General features: G+C 39.9%; 1 protein-coding gene across 3 annotated transcripts; it reads right to left on the reverse strand.

Moving 5' to 3' along the window:
• Positions 1-10,230: 10,230 nt before the first annotated feature.
• On the reverse strand, positions 10,231-20,386 carry LOC129733989 (amidophosphoribosyltransferase-like). 3 transcript variants are annotated; one of them, XM_055695650.1, is made up of 4 exons: positions 19,869-20,386; positions 11,285-12,085; positions 10,874-11,229; positions 10,231-10,811 (listed from the first exon to the last, which is right to left on the reverse strand). In XM_055695650.1, the coding sequence occupies exons 2-4, from the start codon at positions 12,075-12,077 to the stop codon at positions 10,317-10,319; spliced, it is 1,644 nt and encodes a 547-aa protein (XP_055551625.1). In that variant the 5' UTR covers positions 12,078-12,085; positions 19,869-20,386; the 3' UTR covers positions 10,231-10,316. The 3 variants fall into 3 exon arrangements, with proteins under 3 accessions (XP_055551625.1, XP_055551624.1, XP_055551623.1); XM_055695649.1 differs by lacking the exon at positions 19,869-20,386 and adding an exon at positions 19,339-19,574; XM_055695648.1 differs by lacking the exon at positions 19,869-20,386 and adding an exon at positions 19,258-19,574.
• Between the last annotated feature and the right edge of the window lie 263 nt (positions 20,387-20,649).

The raw sequence follows: 20,649 nt of genomic DNA on the forward strand, positions 1-20,649 counted from the left end.
CTCTCAACTAATCTAGTTGATCGAGACCGCATTAGCCCCCCAGGCTAGCGTGCGATATTGTTTTTATTTTATTGGTGCCTGCAGTTTCTCTCCTTGGCTAGAGAGTTGGTCCACGTCCTTTTGTCCCGTCTACAAGCTCGCTTGATACCTTTCTGCAGCTCGGTGTATTTCTGATGAGCTGCTGTCTTGGCCTGTCTGGTTCGTGCTCGTTCGAGGTTGGCTTTCGCCTTTCTCCGCTCGTCGAATATCTATCAGACTCCATCCTAGATCCATTTTCTCCGTTCATTGCTCGCTTTTCCGAGTTTCGTCGTAGAGGTGTTCCTGCCGACGGTTCATTGCTCTCCGATTGATATGTCCGGTGACAAGTCCGTGGCATGGGCCAAATTTTGTTCGACGAATGCCATCTTAATCTCCGAGTTATGCAGTCTGCTCGTATGTCATATCAGCACCCAACTTTTTCTTCGGCTATCGCGAGAAACTCCCGTGACCTGGCTGGTCGATGGAGGAAGAGCAATCCACCAATCATCACGTTATTGATGCCACAAAATTCTGTTAACAACTCGCCGTTTACGCTCATTTCTCCTGACCCTTGGCGTACCTTAATACACTCGAAATCCGCGTCATTTGAGCCTATCATTGCCTTAAAGTCGCCTATATGGATCTGAATGTCATCCCGTAACGGTTTTCACCTCTTCAGTGCTGCGTGAGTCTCTGGGCTCAATAGGAATCCAACTCCGCGTTTTCGAGGAGCATTTTCGCTTCGTATACCAGAATAAAACAAGACATGCCCTGTAGAAGGAGAGCTGTTTTAAAAAAATTGAATTATCGATTCTACACCTCATTCCGTGCACTTTTCACTTTCACGTCCACCCAGTCGCTTCCATTCAACCCTCTCTTCTTTTGCACTTGACAGGCCGGCCCGAAGTCTTTGGTTTCCTTCCATCAGGTATGCTTCATCACATGTGGTTGTGTGCGATGTTGAGGTGCGTCCCTACATCCCCTTTGAGACATCTTGTTCTAATGTGACGCATAACTGCAAAGCCACGCTGATTCCTTTGCCTATACTCTGTGCTGGACACGGTGGATTTTATTGTCGCAACGAATCCCGTTCTGTGGGCACGACAAGTTCTTGATTGCCAAACTTAGTTGTCCTTCTTGATTCGCTTCTATAACACTCGGGCTCGTCGACGATTGTCACTATATTTTTTCCCCTTGAAATTGCGATATTTCTCTTGATATTACGTCGAAACTAGATACGATTTGCGGAAGTTTGGTTCGAATTTTTCGTCCAATTAGCAGCTCAGCTGGCGAACGTCCAGTTGTAGAGTGAGAAGCTGCCCGATATGTAGTGAAGAACTTTTGAATTCTTGACGCCAATTCTGGCCCAATCCTTGAGCAATCGTTTTAGTATTGTCCTGTTTAGACATTCTACTTTCCCGTTGATTTGGGGCCAATATGGAACAGTATTGATCAGTGAAACGCCGTAGTCTTCATAAAACGTGGAGAACGTTTCGCCTTCTTCACTCAGCTGTGGTGCATTGTTAGCCGTCACTATTACAGGTACGCCGTTGTGACTGAACCCCGATATTAACTTTGCTATGATATCCTCATCGATGGTTATGGTCATTGCGCACACTTAGAAATACCTGCTGTAGTAATCCATTACAACCTATCATCCCACGGCCAGACACGAGCAAGCATCCTCGACTGCTCTTGATACAAGAGTCAACATCGGCCTTATTTCCTTCGGACTGATTCATGTGGCCTATAAACTGTACTTCGGTTACACCGATTATACACGAACGACACCGCGCTTATTGAGACGATCGAGAACTATTTTCAAACGGTGATCGTTTTCTTCCTTGTTCTGCTATCGTCTAGGTGACATACTGTTCTCTTGCAACCCGATAATATTTCCTCCATTACCTTTTAATTTCAGGTACCGACACCTGTACGAAAGGAAGCCGCTTGAATCGGAAAAGACCACGGTTCGTGATAAACGTAGTAATATCGCGAGATTCGAATGCCAATTTCGTTTGGAGGAATGGAAACCTTCCTAGGATTACTACCTCGTTAACCCTTCTCAAATCCAGACATACTCTTGATTCTCCATTGGCTTTGCCTAGCACAATCAACGTTTAAACCCACAAAGTCGAGCCTGTTTCCAGCTGAAACGTTAAAAAAATAATCCATTGTACAAGCTGGCTATCCATAATAAAATAAAATTAATTAAAATTTTATTAGACGTATTTTCGGTTGCTTGTGGACTGGTCTTTGACTGCCTATAGCTTCAAAGTTTGTGTTTTGTCAGTGTGTCTTTTAAAGATTACCTGGAAGTTAACTTACATCAGTCTTTCTCAAGACAACCTATTTCTTTCTTTCTCAATACTTGCAATTTGATATTATTTTTGAACTTTTTTCGTATCACCTGAAATGGCAAGACGAAAAAAGAAACCACGCATCGCTACGGGGAGGAAAAGAGAGGCATCTCTTTCTGAAACTAGCTTATGCAGTGAAAATTTATATGATATTCTGCCTGAGCAAGAAGCCGGCGAAATTGAAATGTTCGAAAGTAAAACTATTCAAAGTGAAACTATTCAAAGTGGCCGAAGAGGCGAATGCCATTTACTGACCCAAACATTGAAAGATTGGAATCGTCTTATTCAGTATTTAACTGAAAAGATGTATAAATTTTTTACATATGATACGAAGAGCGCCAAGCCGTTCAAGGTCGTATTGAAAGGTCTCACCAACGATCAAACCGTTGATGAGATCAAAATTACTTTAACAGAATTACTTGGCATAGCCCCTACCCAAGTATTTCTAATAAAACAAAAATCACGAGGCGATAACAGTCAGAGAACTGGAATTTCCCTTGTTAATTATTTGATTCATTTTAACCGCAATGAGGTTAACAACTTAAATTTTTTTGAAAAAGCACATGCTTTATATAACGTGCGTGAAAGTTTGGCGGAGGTGAAAAGCATATCACCCAATGCCATGTTTGCCAACGTTATGGCCATGGTTCAAAGTTTTGTAACATGGACCAAAAATGCCTCATTTGTGGAGACTCTTCTCACAAAAATGACACATGTCCTGTGAAAGAGAGTAAAAATTTTCGCTGTGCGAATTGTAACGGCAACCATATGTCAAATTTTTATCAATGCCCAGTCCGTTTAGCAATTGTTAAGGCAAGGCAAGGTAAACAAAATTCAAAACAAACTTCAACACAAAATTCTCCAAGCGTACCAGTGACGCATAGTTTACCTACTCCCCTGCATACCCGTTTAACATATGCACAGGTTACAGGTAGTTCGAACATTATACCGCCTAGTGTTGGTAGTTCGAAAATGACCGTTAATAAGGGTAAGCAAAACACGCTAGAAAATAATTGTACACCTATTACCCCAGCTAATATTGCTACCGAAATATTTTTTCTAATGTCAACTGCCTGGGGCCTATTACGGCAGGTAAACTTTCTTTTTTGCAACAGGCAATGTTCGATCTTATGAACGCCATGTTGCAGGCAAAATCAATGTTTGAAGCCATTCAAATAGGCACAAATTTTACTATTAAAATTGTTTCTAATTTAAAATTTAGCAATGATTTTAAATAAAACAATTAAAATATTAAATTGGAATGCTCGCTCATTGAAGGCCAATGAGAATGAGCTTTTTAATTTTTTAACAGTAAATAATGTGCATATTGCAATTATTACTGAAACATTTTTGAAACCTAACATAAAATTAAAATATGATCCCAATTACGTGGTTCATAGATATGATAGGATTCAGGGTTCCGGCGGTGGAGTTGCAATTGTCATTCATCGCCGAATCAAACATCGTGCTCTTCCCCATCTTGAGACGAAAGTTATTGAAACTTTGGGAATTGAAGTTCAAACTGAACTTGGGATTTTATTTATTGCCGCAGCATATTTACCATTTCAATGCACACGCGAGCACAAAAATTATTTTAAAGGTGATTTACAAAAACTCACCAGAAATCGTTCGAAATTTTTTATAATCGGCGATTTTAACGCTAAACATCGTTCATGGAATAATTCTCAAAGTAATTCCAATGGCAAAATTTTATTCAATGATTGTTCTTCAGGATACTATTCTATTTTGTCTCCGAATAGTCCTACATGCTTTTCTTCTGTAAGAAACCCTTCAACAATTGATTTGGTGCTGACGAATCAAAGTCATGTATGTAGTGATTTGATCACACATGCTGACTTTGATTCTGACCATCTTCCAATAACTTTTTCTTTATCACATGAATCAGTTTTAAACCCTATGAGCTCTGTTTTTAATTATAACAAAGCTAATTGGGAAAGATACAAAAATTATATTGAGAGAAATTTCAATAATGAGCTTGATTTGTAAAACGAAGTGAATATTGATTCCGCTTTGGAAGCATTAAAATGTGCAATTGTTGATGCCAGGAATTATTCTGTTCCAAAGGCTCAAGTGAAATTTGATTCACTAATAATTGACGAAAATCTTCAACTTCTAATTCGTTTGAAAAATGTCCGCAGACGTCAATATCAACGTTCTCGTGACCCTGTTTTTAAAACTATTTATAAAGATTTACAGAAAGAGATTAAACATAGATTCACTCTTCTGAGAAATCAAAATTTTGAGACTAAAGTTGAAAAATTGAAACCATATTCAAAACCTTTTTGGAAGCTGTCGAAGATTCATAAGAAACCTTCAAAACCTATTCCAGTTTTAAAAGATGGTGAACGTTTTCTTGTATCCAATGAACAAGAGGCTCAAAGACTTGCTCAGCAGTTTGAGAGTGTTCATAACTCAAATTTGAATTTTGTGAGTCCAATTGAAAATGAAGTCACACGTCAATTTGATTTCATTTCTTCCCAGATTTTTTTACCTGCAGAAATAATTGAAACTAACTTGAATGAGATTAAATCAATTATAAAAAATTTCAAAAATATGAAAGCTCCTGGTGACGATGGAATCTTTAATATACTAATCAAACATCTCCCTGAGAGCACAATGGAATTTTTAGTGAAAATTTTCAATTGCTGCTTCAAAATTGCATATTTTCCCAAATTATGGAAAAATGCGAAAATAACTCCAATTTTAAAACCGGATAAGAACCCAGCTGAAGTTTCAAGTTATCGACCAATCAGTTTGCTTTCTTCAATAAGTAAACTGTTTGAGAGAATTATTCTTAACAGAATGATGTCACACATCAACGAAAATTCAATTTTTGCAAATGAACAGTTTGGATTTCGCCATGGGCATTCCACAACTCATCAATTGCTCAGAGTTACTAAAATGATACGAGCTAACAAATCTGAAGGTTATTCCACTGGAGCTGCTCTTTTAGACATAGAAAAAGCATTCGACAGTGTTTGGCATAAAGGTTTGATTGCGAAATTGCAAACTTTTAATTTTCCAATTTTCCTAATAAAAATTTTAAAAAATTATCTTACTGACCGAACTCTGCAGGTTGTCTATCAGAATTCAAAATCTGATACATTTCCTGTCAGAGCAGGTGTACCTCAAGGTTCAGTCTTGGGTCCAGTCCTGTACAACATATTCACTTCAGATCTTCCTGATTTGCCTCCAGGATGCACAAAGTCATTGTTCTGCGATGACACAAGCATTTCCGTAAAAGGGAAAAAGTCTTCGTGTCATATGCAGTCGATTGCAGAAAAGTTTAGATATTTTTTCTTCCTACTTGCAAAAGTGGAAAATCTCTCCCAATGCTTCTAAAACTCAAATGATAATTTTTCCGCATAAGCCTAGAGCTTCTTTCCTCAAGCCAAACAATAATCACGTTGTCAAGATGAATGGGGTTATTTTACGTTGGTCTGACAAGGTTAAGTACTTGGGACTAATTTATGATAAAAAACTTATTTTCAAAGAGCACATTGAGAGTATACAAGCCAAGTGCATCAAATATACGAGATGTTTATATCCTCTCATTAACAGGAATTCTAAACTTTGTTTAAAGAACAAACTTTTGATTTACAAACAAATTTTTAGACCAGCAATGCTTTATGCTGTACCGATCTGGTCAAGTTGCTGTTCAACAAGGAAGGAAACGCTCCAAAGGATTCAGAATAAAATTCTGAAAATGATTTTGAAGCGTTCTCCTTGGTTTGGTACACTCGAATTACATAGACTTACTGGTGTTGAACCATCAGAAGCTATGTCAAATAAAATTATTAACAATTTTCGACAAAAATCGTTGCAATCCTCAATTGCTACGATAAGCTCTCTTTATAGCCAATAAGTTAGCAATTAAGTTAGTTGTAAGTTTAATTCCCCTTTTCTGACAAGTGGGTTTAAATCCCTACGAATGATAAGTCCTAATTGCGAAAGCAAACAAATCCTAACAATTAAAATTACAAATTTCTAACAGTGTTGAGAAGTCACCATTTGTGATTGGACACACATACTCATTATTTACTAATATTTATCATAAATACTTAAGCTACTAACAAATCTCCCCTTAAAAAAAAAAATTAAAATTTTATCAATTTAAATTTATTACTCTTTCTGAACTGAATCACTCTTTTAATATAAAATGAAAATAAAACTCTTATAACTGTTATCAATCATTCGTTCAAAAGAGCTTTTACGTTTTTCTACCGGTTTTTCGCCAACGCCTAAAGCCTGTAGTACATTCTTTGACCAATGGTCAAACATTTGACCTTCTGACATAATGGTCAAATTTATTTGACATCATGATTGTTGTTTGCCCGTGTTTTCTACATGTAAAAATTGAAAAGTGACAAACAATTACACAGTGCAACAAAAAATTGACTTTTTTTTGCCTTGGCTTCTATATATAATTTTTTTGTGTCTTTTCATGCAAAACTAAATTTCCCCGAGTTTGAACATATTTCAACTTAAGGGGCAACAATGGCGCCATTTTGAATTTTAAGAAACCGGTAATTTTTTATGTTTTCTCGACGCCATTTTGTTTTGAGACCAAATATCAAAATTCTAAGAGTTTGTCCACATATTAGCATCTTTTTACCCATCTTTTGAAAAAAAAAACAGATCTTAAATCGAACAAAAACTGAGCTCAAAACGGTGATTCTACGAAAACGGGTTTTGGCATAGTTTTAGCGCAGACAGACGTCCAAGCTGAGTTCCAAACTTGTGTAAAGATTTTTAAAGTAGCAATCCGTAACCAGATAGCGCTACCAATGACGCCAGACTCAAACACCAGCGAAAAAAAATGTGTTGTAGCGATAAGGTCACCAGGCGGCACTAGTTTACAAGTGATTTATAACGCAATTCTCTTTGAAAATTTACACAGAATTTTCGATCGATTTTGTTCTTGCTTGGACGTCTGTCTGTGGTTTTAGTATATTTCACAAAGCAAAATAAAATCGATTATTTCTGAGCATTAATGATAATTCGCTAATATCTTGAAGTGGTAGTCAAATTATATCTTATTTTGAGGAAAAAAGTCTCAGAAATCGAATGGTAGGTGTCTGCTTGAAAACAAAATGGCGTCGAAAAAACATCAAAAATTTCCAGTTTCTCAAAAATTCATAAAAATGAAATATGTTCAAACTCCGAAAAAATTATTTTCGCATCAAACTTCATCAAAAAATCATACATAGAAGCCAAGGCAAAAAAATTGTTGCACTGTGTTATCTTTGACCACATTTTTTTCTGTCAAAAAGTGGCAAATATTTGACGCTTGGTCAAAGAGTGTATTCCAGCCTTAAGTTCAGAATTCATAGATTCTTTGCTGAGATATAGACCATCCTACCGAATCTCTTTAACCTCACTTTTCTGACAGTTAATGGTAACTTTGTTTATGTTTTGGACTTAGTGCTTCTTTCGAGTGGAGCTATCGTGTTCGTAGTTGAAATGCTACTCAATTTATAATTGTTCTTGGTGTACTGGCACCTAACGCACATTTAAAGGGCCTTTCGGTCTCAATTGAAATGATCTGCTATAATTAAAAACTAAACTGCATCACCCAATGCACACTGAGAAAAAAATGAACCCAAATTCCCACTTATTAGAAGCCGCTGGGCTGGCAACCTGAAATATAGCATTTCTTATGTAAAATTGGTCGATAAATCGATTGGTGATATTTTCATTCTGTGCAGGGCACGGGAAAGGGTCTATATTTCCAAAAAAGAGCAAAAATAGGGTGAAAAGGGACAAAATAGACCATTTCCCGTGCCCTTCCCAAAATGAAACCATCATCAATCGATTTTTTAACCAACTTTACATAAGAAATGGTATATTTAATATTGTTAGTCCGCGGCGATTAGGCGATTATTTAGTGGAAATGTGGGTTCCGGTTTTCCCACTATATAATCGCCGTTAGACTGGCAACCCGAAATATAGCATTTCGTATGTAACATTGGTCAACAAATCGATTGGTGATGGTTTTATTTTGGGTAGAGCACGGAAAATGGTCTATTTTGCCTCTTTTCATCCTGTTTTTGCATATTTTTGGAAATATAGACCCTTTTCCGTTCCACGCACAGAATGAAAATACCACCAATCGATTTATTGACCAATTTTACATAAGAAATGCTCTATTTCAGGTGGCCAGCCCAGCGGCTTCTAATTAGTGGGAATTTCGGTTCATTTTTCTCAGTGTGCAATGTGATGCGTGACGTCACCGTGCGATGGTCTTTTGCTTAGAAGACAGCGCTGGCTGCCTTCTACGACGAATCGTTTGTGTGCCGACTGATGTTTCAGCGTCGAAAGTACCCAGAACCTTTAGCGGCACGTCACTGCCGTAACCTTTGATAATCCCTGTACCGCTATGATCCTTTTATCATAGTGGTAACCTCGATACGTTGCTACTTCAGAAGTGTCCAGGCCTTCTGATTATTAACATCAATATGAGTCAACTAATAACTTAAGAGAAATTCATTAGTACACCTTCGAATCGCGGAATCTTCTGAAGATTCATAACCGGCGTTATTTATCTGAAGGGGCTCACTACTGTCATCGTTTTCAATTAAACACATCTTGGTTCTCATTATTCCGGAAGCGAAAGCTGATTCGGAGGTACGCTTTCGGCATACCGCTTCGAAATGTGTGTATTCACTTCTCACACGAACGACAAACCTGATCACGTGCTCTGCAGATTTCAGATGTTCCCGTATAACCGGCTACCCCTCAACGGCAGTAGGTGACAGATCATTCTCTGGGCATAGACCAATTGCAAGAAGTTCTTCCATTTTGCGATGGACCCCGATTTGAATACAGCTTCTTGTACTTTGTATTGTGTTCCGATTTCACCTGAAAAATCTGCTCTTTTCTATCCTGTACACGATCACAGCTGTTTTTAATGACTCAATACTCTTGATCTGCTACCATGTTCCAATTTTTGGTATAGTCGGGTACAGTAGGTTCTTGGCCTAAGGTCTCTACCCTGCTGATAGGACTGTCATCTTGGAGATACCGTAGGAAGAGTCGCGAATCGAACGCAGTTCTTAGCCGCTCCTAACAGGGAAAACAGATACCCAGTGTTTTGCAGTTACTTAGCATTTTCTGAAAAGATTGAATATATATATATCTGTAATAGTCTTCCATGCGAATTTTCATCTGCACAGAAAGCCTTCTACGGATCAAATCCTTGTTCAATCAGAGGATCCAGCGAAGTTAGGCCTAAAGCTAAATAAAGTGGGAGATTGATTGAATTTTTATCTTAAAACATGATTTGGTACAGGGAAGATTAAGTAGCCAATGGTAAGCCTTCCGGTGATGGCAATTTACTAAGTCAAATACTCGCGCAGTTTCATTCAAATCAAAGATGGTCGATTAAATTTTCACGATTTTTTAAACCTTTTGGCAAGGTTATGCTCGATTGTTAGTGCTCAGATTCGTCTGAAATTCTAACCTCTTTTCATGTGATTTCCGCTTGTGGTGAAGAGAACTGAACAACAAACATTCCCTATAAGCATTATATCTGACCTCATCGATTAAGTCTCCGTTAGCTGAAGTACAGTGTGGTACAGTTTCAGCAGCGTTAATAGCGACAAGTTTTACATCGATAACTAATGTTTGTTTACTCTCTTCTGATGAAGGTTTCAATACACGTGGAGGCATTAAAATAAAAAAAAAGTCAGGAGATTTTCTCAACAAGCTGATATTGCGATAATGTTTTCACTCCTAATAAATAAATAATAGGCTTGCGAAAAAAAATATAATCACTGAGTTGCTAGTCTGGCAAACTAGATTTCGAAAACCAATTTGACTAAAACTTCCATTTCCATGATTTTCAAATTTTATTCTGTTCTCTGTTGAAATTAAAATATAATAATCGATAAAAACTACCCTTAACGCTAGTACGCCTCACCACTCCAGATCCTCCGGTAGCCCGCCCGGATAGTCACCGGTCAGGCAAGCCGTACAGTGTCCCACCTTTTGCGGGCTGCTCTTGACCATGTTCAGCTGGACCGCCTTCCGGAGCCCGTCCACGCTCAGATACGCCAGACTGTCCGCTCCGACGTACTTAGCTAGATCTTCCGGGCTCAACTTGTTCCCGATCAGTTCCTCCCGGGTCGGAATATTGATGCCCATGTAGCACGGATACAGCAGCGGCGGGCTGGCGATGCGAATGTGAACCTCAACGGCTCCTGCATCTCGAAGCAATTTGATAATCGGCCCAATGGTGTTTCCGCGTACGATCGAATCGTCGATCAGCACCAACCGCTTACCGGAGACGTTCTCCGAGAGAGCACCGAATTTTTTCGCCACTCCCAGCTGACGAAGGCGCGTTGACGGTTGTATAAAGGTGCGACCCACGTAGCGATTCTTGCAGAGTACCTCCGCGAAATGAAGTCCCGTCTAAAAAAACAAATAAAGAAATTTAAAAACTAGTTCTTCCACCGAGGTATTAGAGATGCTACCTCTCTGGCGTAACCGTGAGCAGCTGCCGTTCCCGACTCGGGAACCGAACTCACAATGTCGGCGTCCACATAAGCTTCCCGCGCCAGCTGTCTGCCACATTGCAATCGTACAGAGTACACCATCTGGCCCTCGAATATGGAGTCCGACCGGGCGAAGTAAACGTACTCAAAGATACAGAAGGCGTGCTTGCGGTCTTCCGGACATTCCACCACATCGATGGTTTTGATACCGTGCCGCGTTAGCTCTACAATCTCCCCCGGTTGCACCTCACGAACGTAACGAGCTCCTATGGAAAGAAATCCGCAGCTCTCACTCGATATAACCCAGCCTTCGGCTGGTAGCTTCTCTACTTTTTCTGCCGGAAAAAACATGGTTAGAACATTAACATAGATTGAGCTGTCATAACTCACCAGTTCGGTATGCGCTCACAGTCAGCGGGACGATCTTTCCAATGCACAACGGTCGGTTTCCGTACGGATCTCTAACTCCGTAGATCTTATCCTTTAGCATGATAACCAACGAGTAGGAAAGCGGAGCCAATTGCATCAGATGCTTAATACGAGCTGGCCAATCCGGACCATCATCCTCGCCCTCTGGAGGATTCAGACAGAGGGCCTGCGTGATCAGCTCTGAGTCGCTGTGCGTCGACAGACCAACACCTCGCGAGAGCACATCCTTCCGGAGGCTTTCGCAATTGACCAGCTCGCCATTGTGTGCGACAGCCAGAACCCCATGTGCGGTATGGACCACAAAAGGCTGACAGTTTACCTCCTCGGACGCTGCAGACGTTGAGTATCTCGTGTGACCAATCCCCAAATTACCCTTCAACTTCTTCATCGAATCGTCGGTGAAGATATTGTTGATCATTCCCATCCCCTTGTGAACATTGAAGTTCTTGGCGCTGATACCTTCGCTGGTTACGATGCCAGCCGATTCCTGGCCCCGATGCTGCAGAGCCACCAAACCGAGACAGATCACTTGGGGTATGTCGATCTGTGCCGGCCAATCACCGGTTGCAATAGCCCCAAACACGCCACACTCGTGCGTAAGTCCGGACTGCACCACGCCCCGTCCCAATCGTTTTCCCTTCAAAACAAGCTTCTCATCTTCTACGTCTGGCCTCAATCGTGGCGTAGCGAACGCATTGCTGGTAAACAGTTCCACTTGCGCCGATGACGACTCCACCGATAGCGGGGGATCCATGATTCGCTCTGTCGAGAAGGAAGAAACAAAAACAAACTTACGTCAGTCACAGTCAGTCGAGCTCGGCTGATTTAATCTGGCAATGGGTATGCATCAGCATTGCAGTCGGAAGGGGTTTGACCTTTCGGTCAGCTGAACAAGGCATGCTATCTGCTTACTTGCCCTGGGAGATCCTGCCGATCGATTACCGAGAAGCCATGGTAACACGTTCTTCATGTTTAGTAAACAAAATGGTTGACCATGCTGGCAATTATTACAAGAACGCTGCCTGTTTTTGATTATTTTATGTGAAGTAAAGAATACTCGAGATTAGTTAGGTAATGGGGAGTCAATACATAACCTAAATGATAACCGGAAAACACAGGCAACCACTTTTGATAGTAGAACATGACACAACAGGCGAGGCGATCATTGTTCACGAATCATCGTTCAGGAATTTGCTACCGAAAAAAGCAGAATCCGATCGAGACTACTTGGAAGCGGTTAGGAACTGTTTGGTTCAAAGAAAGTTGTCTTATCAGTTCTGACTTTTTTTCGTCTGCTCATCGAGCAGACTCCAACAAAAAGGCACGTCAATTTATGACTTTTGATAATGCAGCTACAACTGCTCTACTTGCAAATTGACATCCGGGTCAAACTCTTTCGATGGCACGATTCTGATCCAAAATAGCCGCTTATGCGTCAGCAGTTTATGTGGCACGATCGAGGGCATTGATCGTCTGATCGAGCATAAAGAAGCTGATATAGTCGAAAATCTGCTCTAATCTGTCATTGAATGGTAAAATTTTGTGTAGAATTCATCAAGGCCTTATTTAGACGATCAGGCCAAATGTTTACAGTGCGCGTAACAACAGAAGTAAGTTCAGCGCTGCAAAACATGAAAACAGACCGGCTTAAAAACAAAACCACGAACTGAAAAACAAACGCCTAGGAAACTAAGTCGTAGCGTAATTAAAAAACAAAAATAACACCAACGAGCAAAAACAAGCGCATATACCTAACTACAACAGAAGTAGGCAACAACAAACTTGTTTGTTCGGAACGGGGTCTTTTTTAAGCGAGTTCCTACGCAAAAATGCGCCTCGGAAAGTTGTTTTTCACACCCAGTTTGCTGGTTGATCTGAAAAAGTTCATGCGCAGGTTCAAACAAAAATTCTTGCAATGCTTAAAACAAATTGTAATTTGTTTCTGCGCGTTTTGACGAACAATCGAAACAGCGTACTGGCAGCACGGCAATCATCTGTTCACCTTCCTAAAGAAGATAAGAAAATAATAGCTGTTAACTCCGGAATCATTGTTGATTTCATACCAACTGTCACAGTAGGCGTATAGGAAATTGAAACGTTGACCAGTTTTGTTTCAAAACCGAGAAAAACACACTCACATCAAAAATGCGGCATGGTCAAGTACTAAGGGTTCTGGACAGCTCCCAGGACTGAAATTTCACGAGACCAGCAAATTCAAGTCCGTTTTCGCTGCTAAAGTTGCCAGAAAGTTCCTGAATTGGCAACTTGGTGGACAGAAAACCAAGATTCTCGTCCCAAACAAGGCAATAGACTCGAAAATATATAGGAAGAAGTGTGTGCAGAAACGTCAAAACGCAAAACAAACAAAACAAAAAGTCGGGACGAAACCTGCTTTCGTGTCGTTACAGGTATTTATTTGTGAATATTCGTATTTGGAGTGCACGATAATATTTATTGTTACTACTTTTTGCAGAAAAATGGACTCGCATGCGAAGTCAGGCGTTGAAAAACCCGAGAAGAAAAATAGCCACCAGCGAAAAAGAAAGTGGATCTTCGACTGAATGCGAAGCGATTGAATGTCGGTGCAGCTGAAAACAGCCTGTTTTTAATAGAGTATTTGTTGGAAAATCATCCGGGGGTCAGATTGCCTCAAAAATCATTACCGGAAACTGTGTAGGCTGTAAATTTTGCTTGGAATTCGGACTGCGCAACGTAGTTCAATTTTGCAACAAGAAATGTTATTTGTTGAGATCAACGGCACACAAATTCCAACGTTGGCCGACAATGAGCCAGTCTTCAACGAGGTGCATAAGTCTCTTATTCTGCAAGACCAATATCAGCTTGATCAACCTTGCATGATCACCATTTTTCTGGAGTGCCTGGAGACTTCGGGCCAACTATGTGCACTCAGCATCCGCTCACGAACGTAAGAAATCTGAAATGCCACCAACTTATCTACTAAAGTTTTTCCGTTCAGCCCCAATTTTGGAGGCGGTTTGATTGCAAACTACACGAAGCACAATCATCGATGGGTTTTCAACGGAGCTGATGAAAACTGCAGCAGATGGTGGGACTTGATCAACGGCCGGAACATCGTGTTGAAAGATTACGTTCGCGATCAGGTATAGGTTCGAATCTCGTGTCGGTAATGCGAGAAAGTGTGCATCTGGAAGATAATGAACTTAGCACTAGCACAGCGGTTCTCAACCTGGGGTCCGCGTACCCCTAGGGGGACGCGAGAGCCTTCAGGGGTTACGCGAAGAAATATCAGTAATGGCGGACAAAGCAATTTTTTTTAAATACTTTATTTGTTATTCAAACTTGCTCTTAAAACATGACTGTAGCAATCAAACAAATCACAGTTCAATTTGAAACCTGAGCTAGACTACCACTACCACCACTCTCTCCCACTCTGCGGGAACATTCCAAGCCAGGGAGTACAATTGATTTGGAAAATATCGCCAAGGGGTATGCGAACAAAAAAAAGGTTAAGAACCTTTGCTAGTGCAGCAGAACTGAACACTAGTAGATCGAGTAACAGACATGGAAGATAGAGATTCGCTATTAGTTGTTCCATGGTCTTTCGTTATTCCGAAAAAAATCTCAACAGAATTGAAGAATGGACAATACGTTGGGAGAGAGACTGGCAGAATATCAATAGACCTCAAAGAGAGAAGAATATTAGGGTCACAGTGAATGCGAGCCCCATCGAGAATTCACCCAGACTGTAGACCTGGATACTGAAGCACTTGTGGATTGTTCGGAGTAAATTTCCGACAACATTCAGAGAAAAATCTAGTAACCTTTCCCTCATTCTCAAATAAAATGACACTCGAAGGCGTCGTACTCACCCCGGAATACCAGTTTTTGTGCTCCCGATTTAGAAGCATGCCTCGATTTTTGCTTTTTACTCTACTATCAGGTTATGGGCCCAGAAGTCCATATTAACATCCATATTAACGGCTGAACAATATATTTCATATTTTCAAATTAGAAGAAGAAATGTTCCAATGAGGCAAATCCGAGGGCAGAAACGGTAGGCGCTCCGAAAGTGGAAACGGAAAGCAGACCAGACATTTCAAAGGACGTAACGAAGTAAAGAGTCCAACAGGAAACGGAAACACTGAGATTGGAATATTGAAAGGAAGCCGAAATCGAGCTGAATGGTGATAATCCGTGGAGGCACATGACGTGCTGTAGATCCTTCCGAAGACACCGAAGTGAATGCGGATCTTTCAGAGTGAGTCCTGGCAACTTACCTCAGCATCGAACCGTACCATTACTGTTTGATACAGAAAGCGGAAATAGAGACTGCAGCCTGGAAGAGTTTGAAGACGGCGTTCCAGAAAGGCGGCAGGTATCATAAAATTGGGCTTCTAAGAAAAAAGTCTACCTGTTTGAAACCAGACGGTAGACATCGAAAACTTCCGTTCAGACCGAGCGGAGTACGAGCTGAAGAAATTCAAGAGTTGATTCATCCTGTGCGGGCCAATGAGATAGACGTCGTTAAGTGGAAGCAGATATTGGATCACCTTCATCGATAACACGACAAACATGACGTTGGCGTATGTTTCAAAGTCTCAGGCGAATGGATTCTGTCCTTTCGAGGAATTCGAGGCCTATGTGGAAAATTAATCAGGAAGAAGAATCAAATGCCTGAGAACTGACAACGGGACGGAGTATGTTGCCGAGAAATTCTAGTCTTTCCCGAAGAAGAGTGGAATATGGCACGAGAGGACGGTACCGTATAATCCACAGCTAAATGGGTTCTCGGAAAGAATTAATCGTACAATTGGGTTAGTCAGTTAGGTCAGAGCAGTTTTTTATTTTTCATTTAAAAATCGGAGGACAACGATATACATTTTTTTAAATCACGTTTTGCTCAGAAAGTTGCACTCTTTCAGCTGATATACAAAAAACAGAAAACCGTGTAAAATTTTAGGATCTAATTAAACATATAGCGATATGTTTGTAATATAGTCTTGTACAGGTCAAAAGTTTTTGGGCGAAAGCGGCATCCACAGCGGTGTATCTGGTTAATAGAGCATCAACCAAGGGAAAATCTGCAACACTTTTGGAGATTCTATTCCATCTTCGAGTGTTCGAATCCAAGATAATGGCGAATGTTGCCGAGACCAAAAGAATGAAATTGAACGCAAAATCCATTCCATGCGTTCTGGCTAGGTATGCGGAATACTACAAAGGATATAGAGTATGTAATGCAGCGAAACAAGAAGTTTTTGTTACTCGAGACTCTCGAGCAACTCACGTACAGACAGAATCAAGACGCGAATTTTCACGGCAACAGCGATGCAGATTAGGGGAATGATCCAAACAATCGCCGGTCTGTTAGTGGTTACGTTCTATGCAAAACGGTGAGGCAGTAAGCTGGAGCTCAAAAGGCAATCTATTGTTTAATCGTGTCATTGTGATTGGACCGAAAATATGTTGACCTGGTCCCAAGAAACATTAACTGTACAAACGTCAGTAAACAAATCAAATATACAAATTTGATTTTGACAGTTCCTCTTGTCAATCGCACGTTTAAAGTGCGAAGTCCAAGGAGGTATAGGGGTACTGCTCCATTATTCATCTCATTAAGCCGATTGTCACGAAGAATGCACGGATTTAACACCAAATTTTCACGAAATCATTGAACAAATAAACTAAATATGCTTACGTACTCTTATGGAATCGTTTAGCATTGTATGTTTAGTAAAATTAGCTAGATTTATCCTGAATTTTGTAAAACAAACCATTTTTCACAACGCTTCCCTTTCTATCTCAAAACTTGAATCACTGCTCAATTATTCATCTCACGATGCCCCCATATTCATCACACTGTTAATCATGAATGAATCACATTATAATGAATGAACGTAGCCGCAGCCCGTCGTAGTAGTTACCTAGATTTACGTTGCAGTTGTTTACGTGCAAAATAGGTAACCTAGGTAACCACTACAGTATTGTAGATTTATATCAATTATGTCGGAATAATTCAACATTTTCAGTATGATTTTTTCGTATTAACAGAAACCGATTTGGCAACCCTTGATTGTCTTCAACGCAGTGAAAACAGATGTGAATCTATACAGTTGAAATTAAGGAATTGTAGAAATTCATCTCATATATTTCTGCTAATTCAAGCTTGTTTTAGGAAATTTGAGGTGAACATTTCAAAGATTGAAGTATTCTTAGTGTAGTGAGTGATTTTGTTTAGTGATTAAAATAAAAAGTGGTCCGCTAGTGATGAAAAAAAACTTTGGTTGGCTGCTGAACGAGTCCCGTTGTAGCCGTGTTGAAAGATGCGAGGATTTTGTTTTCTGAGGTAGATGATTGAATTAAATGAGTTTCCGAGTGCGAATGCCCGACTATAATATCAAATTTAGTGCCTTTAAGTGAGTTTTTGAGGATTATACTTCATGAGGAATCTAAAGTGTACTAAGAAGAATCCATTCCATAGATTATCAGATTGGTTTAAGAAGAAAATATGCGTTTTTTCTGTTTTCAATTGTGTTTACATGTTGAATGAGATGAATATACGGGCTGAGATGAATAATGGAGCAGTTCCCCTACATTTTCACTGAGATTCAACTTGTTTGTTGTTTCCGGATTCTAAATAAATCAAGCTTTACAGGTAGGACAGAAGTAGGCTTATATTTGTATTGGCAGCGAAAAATATGTAAACAAAACCTTTTTCACAAATGCGGTATATTTCAATACGCAACGGTAATCGCAACGGGACAAAATTTCCGATAGAATCTTGAAAAAAAACTACCGAAATAACACCAATGAGATTTACACAGGTGAGGAAGAAGAAGAAGAAGTCTGAATAGTAAAAAAGAATGAAACAACACGTGATCTTGGGCTGTGACGTAGATCTCCAAAAACAAGCGAGTGCTATTTTAAATCGTCTTAAACCCTAGACTGGGGAAATATTAATGTTTTTCTCAATCAGATTTTCACAGTAAAAAAATATGCTTTTCACTTTGCTTGGTAAAGTGAAGTTAAAATACTTTCCAATAAAAAGTTTTGTTACGAAATAAAATTTCTTGCATAACTTAATCAGGTCTCAGGAGACGAGAACTTATCTGTTGTATAACTGGTTTATTATGTACAACGAGCAAATAAATTTCAAAATTGGAAGTTTCCTTTTCTTTTTCAAGAAAAGTATATAACCTTTAACCTAAGCAAATCCGACCTCCAAGTATTGACTACCCACTAGCACAGAGTCGAAGCATACAAATGCTATTTGTTTTCTGGAAGACCGATTTTTTCAAAGGCAGGTATGCAAATGTTCCAAATAACAGCTATGCAAATGGCACAACCATTGAAGATGTAAAGAATATTAGATGAAAACTCCGAATAATAATCCATTTTCTACTGTTACTCGTTTCCTAATCTCACATTTATTGGACTCTGCCGTCTGTTGGGTTGTTGTTGCCATCTTAGTATCAATAAGTGATGATTGACAGCAGACGTTGCACACACTTCACACTCATCAATTTCATGCATATTGGATTCAGCCTCTTTTCAATCCGTTACAATTGCTGATAACTTTGTATTAACATGAGAACTAATTAAAAAAACTGCAGTAATATCATTTTTAATTGAGGCCTACACATCCTGGCAAAAAACAACATTCACTTTTTGATTAATTCTTAATAATGGTATTCATGAAACCATTAATCACAAAATAAAAATCCCTTTTAAACAATACCACAAACCAAATAATCAGTCACTGCTAGTACCTTACAGAACAATCGCTCCACGCAAAGTTGCTCAGAACGATTCATAACAAACTCGCAGGTAGTGCGCTCGTGAATAGCCTCAATAAACCACAACAACAAAAATGCTGACCCCCAAATCACGTTTCGCAATCGAAAGCATTTACGAAATCCAACATTCCGCGCATTGTTCCCCCCAATGCTTACCTAACAAATTTGGTCACACTCCACACCAGACTTAGCTCCCACTTTTCTTGTTGATGTTGTTAAATATCGCCTCCAATTTACCTGTGAGCCTAACTGCAGGTCTTCCTTGAACTGATCAGCGATCGATCACTTGACCACAATCACCAGACGAAACAAAAAAAAACACACAACTTCTAAAATATGCATACAACGATCAACTAAATTCAAGCGGCGGACCCTCGAACCTTACTGAGCCGTGATCGAATTGACAATAACTGATTTAAGGAAATTTCTCTTTTCATATTTAATCCGATCGTGCCATTCTGTAAGGCAGCAACATGCAGGCAAACTACGATCATATCAGCCTGTTTTTTTTTTTCGAGATCCTCTCCCATCAGTACCGCACTGAACTGGTCGAGCCCTATACACATACCTACCATACCATACCAGTTGATCCTCGTTCTCGCTCTCTCACCATTCCATTGCTCTCGCATAATGATGTCAGTATTTCAAGAAAAATGTTCAATTTGTAACACGATCTTTGAAATTACATCTATAGAAAAATCCATAAAACCAGCAACACTGTCAATAGTGAATTCAAACGAACGGAGAACATTCTCACTACTACTCACCACTAGTTTAGGGTCGCTCGGTGACGATGATCCTCCCTGTCAAACGTTATCAGCTCGCAACGCAACTCCAATCAGCAAATTCCGTTTCCAATCAAACTGTTTCGATCGGAAAAATACTGCACTCGTTGCCGGGATCACCCGAGTTCACACTTGCCAGCGATATTCACAGGCGGTGCAACTTTCGGTCACTTCACACTCTCTCGCACACTAGGCTAACGTGGCTCTCGGTGTCGCCGCAAATTGCCGGTAATTGTAATTACGACACAAACTATCATCGCAACTGCGAACTGATGGCAAGTAACCAAACCGAACCTGAACCTCTAAAAACTCACGGAGCAGGTCTTGAAAATAACAACACCAACTAATCTCTGATCTGGTGGCAGTAGGCTGTTTTCGTTAATCAAACGATTTCGGGCCTAAAACTACAGGTATTGCGCGGCGAAAGATTCACTAGTTTTACGGCACGTGCTTTCCGCGTACGATTTGGAATTCGTACAACCACTTTAAGATATAAAGAGGAAAGGGTGATTGATGGCTGTATCTGTGCTAACGTCAATGCTTCGATGGTATTGCACGCCGGGCTGGCAATGGCTGATGTAATCTATCATCCAGTAGTTGGCGGTACAAATTTTTGAAACTAGGGGAAGTATTGAGAGACAGTACTCAGTACTTGTAAATTAATAATCCCTATCTAATCAACCCGCCCTCCTTTTTCTGTAAATTTGAATTTTTCAACCCCTTTTTTCATCTTGTTGTTTTATTTTCTGAAATATATTTTCTC

The sequence above is a fragment of the Wyeomyia smithii genome, chromosome 1 (assembly GCF_029784165.1).
Source record: "Wyeomyia smithii strain HCP4-BCI-WySm-NY-G18 chromosome 1, ASM2978416v1, whole genome shotgun sequence".
Lineage (NCBI taxonomy): Eukaryota > Metazoa > Arthropoda > Insecta > Diptera > Culicidae > Wyeomyia > Wyeomyia smithii.

What these genes read in the sequence shown, in the direction of transcription:
- LOC129733989 (XM_055695650.1), bottom strand. Translation starts at nt 12,077, where the DNA reads ATGGATCCCCCGCTATCGGTGGAGTCGTCATCGGCGCAAGTGGAACTG. An exon ending in TGTGAGCGCATACCGAACTG is followed by an intron (nt 11,230 to 11,284) that starts GTGAGTTATGAC and finishes TTTTTCCGGCAG; the next exon opens with AAAAAGTAGAGAAGCTACCA. An exon ending in CTCACGGTTACGCCAGAGAG is followed by an intron (nt 10,812 to 10,873) that starts GTAGCATCTCTA and finishes TTGTTTTTTTAG; the next exon opens with ACGGGACTTCATTTCGCGGA.